General features: G+C 39.6%; 2 protein-coding genes and 1 long non-coding RNA gene across 3 annotated transcripts in view; 2 read left to right on the top strand and 1 right to left on the bottom strand.

Annotated features, from left to right (window-relative positions):
* tnfrsf1a (tumor necrosis factor receptor superfamily, member 1a) overlaps positions 1 to 5,023 on the top strand; it is a gene marked incomplete in the record, with an annotated part of 15,348 nt that extends 10,325 nt beyond the window's left edge. The window contains 3 exon segments of the mRNA XM_014024493.1: positions 1,529 to 1,704; positions 1,799 to 1,919; positions 2,976 to 5,023. Coding sequence (XP_013879947.1) covers positions 1,529 to 1,704; positions 1,799 to 1,919; positions 2,976 to 3,265 — 587 coding nt within the window.
* A 206-nt stretch (positions 5,024 to 5,229) lies between these two features.
* The window catches only part of LOC106529176 (uncharacterized), a 9,611-nt gene continuing 8,660 nt past the window's right edge, over positions 5,230 to 6,180 (bottom strand). Inside the window, exon 3 of the long non-coding RNA XR_001311603.1 lies at positions 5,230 to 5,445. This is a non-coding gene — a long non-coding RNA (uncharacterized LOC106529176). The remainder of the gene's footprint in view (positions 5,446 to 6,180) is intronic.
* The window catches only part of plekhg6 (pleckstrin homology domain containing, family G (with RhoGef domain) member 6), a 28,838-nt gene continuing 28,118 nt past the window's right edge, over positions 5,461 to 6,180 (top strand). Inside the window, exon 1 of the mRNA XM_014024527.1 lies at positions 5,461 to 5,572. Within this exon, the coding sequence (XP_013879981.1) occupies positions 5,553 to 5,572 (20 nt within the window). The 5' untranslated portion in view covers positions 5,461 to 5,552. The remainder of the gene's footprint in view (positions 5,573 to 6,180) is intronic.

Here is a 6,180-nt window from a genome sequence, read left to right as displayed (position 1 = left end):
CCCTAAACTTAACCATTTATCCTGATCCCTAATGTTAACCTCAGACCCCCGACCCAAAGACCCCTGGTGGCGCAACCCGGAAAAGCCGCGGGCGGCAAGGACTGACACGAGGGGGGTACCTGATGCGTCAAAATTGGACGCAAAGGGACCTTTGAAAAACGTCAATATGTGACGACTCGGGAGTGAGAATGTGTTGGTATGTGTGTATATATATTATACAAGATATTTTGCATGCCATATTTTGCAAGAAATGGCATTTTCCTCAATTTTATGTGCTCACTTTATATAGTTACCGTAAGTTAAATGTTTGTTTTTCAAAAACAGAAAATTTGGATCTTTTTTTTGTTATTATTATTTTGTATCCAGTAATGAAATGTCAGAAGAGGCTAACTAAAGCAGTAGTTGCGAGAGATTCTTTATTGCAGCACTTCTCTTTTTTTTCTGGAGTTTCAGTCACGAYGACCATCAGATCTGTGAGAACCTCTCATTAATGGCTGCTCAAAATGGAGCTAAACATTCTAATACCTATATATGTATTTCATTTGTGTTCAGTGTCAAAATGGGATTAGAAGAAAGACATGAAATACTGAAATATTGTGGTCTACATAAGCTATGCAGTTCTTTGCAAAAGTCTTGAGGTTGTTTTTTAATTTTGAACATTTTGTCTCCAGGCAGGCAGATTCCTTATAATCTTTCAAAGTGAGCTTCGTGTTTTCTTTTAGAGTTTGGAAGCTTGTTCGAAGTGTTTCTTTAAACTTTGGCAATTTTTTGTTTTGTTTGTTAAACTATATAAAACTGGTATTTTGCTACCAGCAGCTTGTTGCAATGACAGAATTTCCTCACATACTGTATCTTTAGTTGAATCGATAAAAATACCAAAAAATAACACATAAATGGTATTTTAAGATCAACAAGGTGATTTTCCAGTAGGTATGAGCTGAACATTGTTCATCTGGTTATAAAAACTGGACAGAAAGGAAGTAAAAGAAAAGGAAAAAAAACAGCCAACACTGCAAACACAAACATTAAAAGAACACCAGAAAGCACTAAGAACTACTGATAGTGTGGTTGTAGCGGAGTGTTTAGGGGAGTTATCCTGGAACCGGAAGGTCGCAGGTTTGATCCCCCGTCCAGCCGTCTCAGTTGTGGTGTCCTTGGGCAAGACACTTCACCCACCTTACCTACTGATGGTGGTCAGAGGGTCCGGTGGCGCTGGTGCATGGCAGCCCCACCTCTRTCAGTGTGCCCCAGGGCAGCTGTGGCTACAGTGTAGTTTGCCATCATCARTGTGTGAATGTGAGTGTGAATGGGTGAATGTTTGTTAGTGTAAAGCGTTTTGGGGTCCGGAGGGACTTGATAAGCACTCTATAAGTTCAGTACCATTTACCATTTACTGATGCCCTTTTATTAAAACTTACATAAATTTAAAAGTAGCTTAAAACTTTTGCACAGCTCTTTATTGTCAACAGATTATAACATGTTTTTAACACTCTTGTTACTTCTTGTACTTCTCTTGTTCCTCCTTCAGGTTCCAAAGAGATCAGTCCTCTGATMATAAACATAATAGCTGGATGTGCTGTGGTGGTGTTTGTTTTGCTGTTKGTGGTGGTCTTCGTCACCTTCATGGCTACAAAACGATTCACCAAGAAAAAGATGCTGAGTCAGTCCTTCCAACCTGCAGATGTTTCCAAAGAGACAAGCGAGGTATCTTGATCAGACCACCTGTTCTTTGCATCAGTTTGATGCACATTGTGTTACATCAGTAACACATCTTCTGCTTTTATTTTTTCCCTTCAAGCCTCTCGTGATCAACGTCACAGAACCTGCAGCAGACACCGGCCTGAAGGCCGTTGGTCTGAGTCTTGTAAGTGAKCAGGAGTTATCCAATCTGCCTGACTGCGTCCCTCGGGAGATTAGGAGTGAGTATAAGGCTTTAGGCTTGAACCGCTATGAGCTTCTGATAGTTTAACCTCGAGCTAAAACACCAGTTTTACAGCAGCAGAACAAAAATGTCAAAAATGCGTCACGTGTTTTGCTCTTATTTAAAAATAAAAATGCTGCCTAACTTATATAACATAATGCTTAATAATTATTATTTTATGGGTGTGACAGTATAATAATATATTTATATTTATTTTATTGTTTATTAATAACACTGTTATTGAAGACTTTATTCAGAATCAAGGCTGAAATTTTAATTTAATTACAAGTGTCTAGAACAAATTTAAAATTTCATTGGTTTAAACACTCAACAGGTTGTTTTACTTATTTTATTTGTAACTATGCCTATTACACGTAATCTTACTTTTTTCCTGCTGTTTTCTTTGTAAAGTAACGGTGAAAGGCTGGGGGGAATTAAGGTGTTTTATATGTTAAAAATGATCTGACTGTYAACATAAAACAGAAAGGGATTCTGGGTTATTGAAAACGATCCAAGGCTGAAGGCAGCCTGAATTCTTTACCAAGTTAAGAAAATAAAGGACCTCTCTAATCCAGCTTGTATACATAGGTGGAGCTGCAGATTTCCAGTTTAGCAATATTAGCCTCCTGGCTTAACAGAGTTGTGAATGCTGTTAAATCGTTTTTATCAGGAGAGAGGAGGGAAGTGGGCCTCTCAAACAAGGCAGTTAGGACATTAAGAGTTACATTAAACAGCGTTAGATTAGAGTCGGACCAGAACCTCTTCAAGGAGGGACAGCTCCAAAACGTGTGTGAGTAACTTACCGTGGTCTGCCAACATTGAACATCAGTTCTTCTAGTAAAAGTTAGGAAGGGATGGAAATTGAGAGGAYGAGCTCTGGATATAATGTTAAGCTTGAAAGCATCTAAAAAAATATTCAGTTGAAAAGAAACAGAAGTAGAATTAGCTCATACAYTTCTCCAGGTTTATACACCTGGCCCGGCCTCAGCTCTGGCTTCAGCCGATAGAAAAGTTCTGTTCTGACTCTTAATACCTCTCGTCTCCTCCTCTTCAGTCTCGGACCTCATCTACACGGTGCTGGATCTGGTTCCGGTGTCGCAGGTGAAGCAGTTGGTGCGCTCTCTGGGCGTGCGGGACATGGAGATCGAACAAGCAGAGATGGACTACAGGTCCTGCCGGGAGGCTCGCTACCAGATGCTGCGGGTGTGGGCCGAGAGGGGCGTACGAGGCGGGAGAGGCGAAATGTTACACCGGCCGCTCCTGGAGGACCTCTTAGACAAACTGAGACAGATGCACCTGGGTTGGGCTGCCGAGGAGCTGGAGACAAAGTATTCYATTCAGTGACGCGACGCGCCTCGCCAAGTTGGACTTGAAAAAAAAAACAAAGCTTATGAGACCAAGTATTGTTCGCTCAAAGACTCGCTCAAGGACAGAGCCGGAGTGAATGAAGAGATAAGGTGCTAAAAGCAAAGAGTCAGTTTTATTTCCCATCAGACCAGTGAGGCTGAGAACTCTACCTCTGATCAGCAAACAGCCACGAGCAAAACGATCAAAGAAGATTGGACTWTGAGTCATAATTCTTTGTAAAGAACTTTCTGCAATATGTTTTTATAGCAGTTTTTATACCGATCTCATACAGCAGTTATGAAGCTAGCTCTCATTAATTGGAGCTTAAACTCTGTTTAAAGTCAACTAAATCTTCTCGCTGGCATTTCTAAATAACTTATTGTTAGCATCAAAGGGAAAATGTGTTTTTGTGTGTTTTGAGGGGGGATTCTGTGTCTCCAGGGCTTTTTGTTTTGTTGGATAAAAAGTTGTGGATATTTTCATCTACTGGGTTATTTTTAATCTCTTTCCTGAGCAGCCGCGTCCACGCTTTCATTAAAAAATACAAAATTCAGAGGAAAATCATCGCCCAGTGGGTGTTTATACAAAACCTGTCTGAATATTAACAGGGTTGTGTTCTGTGTTGATGTAATACAATCCTGGTCCTGGAGGGCCGCTATCCTGCAGGTTTTAGATGTTTCTCAGCTCAAACACACCTGMTTTGAATGGCTGGGTGATTAAGAGGCTTCTGCAGAACTTGAGGAGGTAATTCAATCACTGAATCGGGTTGAGAGCAGAAAAACATCTAAAGCATGCAGGACAGCGGCTCTCAGGGACCAGAAACAGACACCCCTGTTGGTGTAAATGTCCAGTGAAGACATTTCTACCTTGTTGGACGTTTTCTCATCCTGTTGGTGTTGAAAAAAGACGTGACTGTGAAATTCAAACATTTGCTTACCCAAAATAACTCAAGGGTTTTCAAACTGAACGTTAAGATTTGCATTTTTTTCATAAATTCAACTTGTATGCAAAAAATATTTTTTGCATACAAGTTTTGCAGCTTTTTTGCRAACTGTTTGTGATAAAGATTTCAAATTATCTTAAGTGCAAAAAAGAACATTTGTATTGTTGCATACTGTAGTTATTTTATACAAATTATTGATTTTCTTGTAGATTAATGAACTTTATATGTGGCCGATTGCATTTTGTACAGTTCTTTTGACAGAACTTTATGCTTGTGTTTAGTTGTATTGATTTTTACCTGCAGTGTCATTTTATTTGTCATCTAAACTACACTGTTTTWAAATTTTTTGGCTTATTGTTAGTCACAATGTAAGAATTATGCACCTAAACATGATTGCAAACTTTTTCACTCATTAGGAGAAAATGGTCTTTTTRTGGAGGAAAACATCAAATTAAATGGTGACTAATAATAAAGCAGCATCATAGATTTAACTGGTAACACTTTAATAGTCACTTCCAGTCTATTAARCAAAACTAAACCGAGGAAGCTTGTTGTTCCTCCTCCTGTACAGACCAGAGCCTTCCAATGTTTGCAGTCTTTTTTTATTTTACTGCCTCAGTAGCATTCTTCTAAGCCCTATTATAAAAGCATTATTTACGAGTGTTTCACAGAACAGGACACGCCTCGTCTCGGGCCTCCACACGGGCGGCAGATCGAACCAGATGTGTGAATCCAAAGCACTTTTATCCTGCTGAACACTGTTTTTACACTCTTTATTGGTGGTTTTTTTTAATAAATGTGTTGTAAATTTATATGTCTGAGTTGTGGTTCTGTGTTTAGAGGAAAATATTTGAGTAACTGCAGTCAGGCTTCCAGTCTACATTCCAATATGAGCTTTATTTTGGTCTTTTACCTTTAATGATCTTTTCATCTTTTCTTTGGTTGTATTTTTTTCATTATTTTTCCATTCTTTTTCATCAAACTTCATCTCTTTTTCACCTTCTAACTGCATTTTTCCACCTGTTTTCTGCTCAGGTTGATCAAAGAACCCGAGCAACACAAAACAACAGTGGTTCATCTTCAGAAAAAAAAGGTAAGTTGCAACCTCTGCTCCATTAAACTCCTTTCACTGCGACACATTAAAACCAAACCCTGAGCGCTGATTTGTCGGCTGCAGAATCCAGTTGTTCCCGTCGGGCCAGTTGCAGAGACGGTACAGGTTGCAGCTGAAAGCCTGAGGAGGGAGGGACGGGTCAGGTGCAATGTAGAGAGAGAGAGAGAGAGAGAGGCAGGAGAGGAGGAGAAAGCCAACAGAAACCAAAGATGACTGCATGAAGCAAAATGGATCCAGCCAAAACCAGGTAAAGTTTCTTCTTTTAATTTCTTTTAAGCACTGATTCAGGGCTCAGAATTGACTCCAATGTGATCCTAAAATGAGACATAATGAGGTTGTTTCCACCTCATTGGGTCACAGTTATGCTTGGGGATTTATTGATTTAATGTGATTATATAAGTGGCAGCAGGTTTGATGTACTTTGGAAATTATAGTGTTTCAARTCCAGAATAATTCAGAAATGTCACCAATATCCCTGATACAGTCTACACAGGTACTGATACAGTCTACACAGGTACTGATACAGTGTATACAGGTACTGATACAGTGTACACAGGTACTGATACAGTGTACACAGGTACTGATACAGTGTACACAGGTACTGATACAGTGTACACAGGTACTGATACAGTGTATACAGTTACTGATACAGTGTACACAGTTACTGATACAGTGTACACAGGTACTGATACAGTGTACACAGTTACTGGTACAGTGTACACAGGTACAGGTTTTCTCCCTCAAACTCTTCAATCCTGGTTGTAATATAACTGAAGCCTTCTTCCTGCTGTGTCTCAGCATCTGAATCGAGCCAAAAGCAGCACTATGTTGTTTTTGTTCCTTTTAAAAGGAACA

This window comes from Austrofundulus limnaeus, unplaced genomic scaffold (genome assembly GCF_001266775.1).
Source record: "Austrofundulus limnaeus strain Quisiro unplaced genomic scaffold, Austrofundulus_limnaeus-1.0 Scaffold425, whole genome shotgun sequence".
Lineage (NCBI taxonomy): Eukaryota > Metazoa > Chordata > Actinopteri > Cyprinodontiformes > Rivulidae > Austrofundulus > Austrofundulus limnaeus.
Note: the sequence above shows the minus strand (reverse complement) of the source record. Positions and strands in the feature narration are given on the sequence as shown.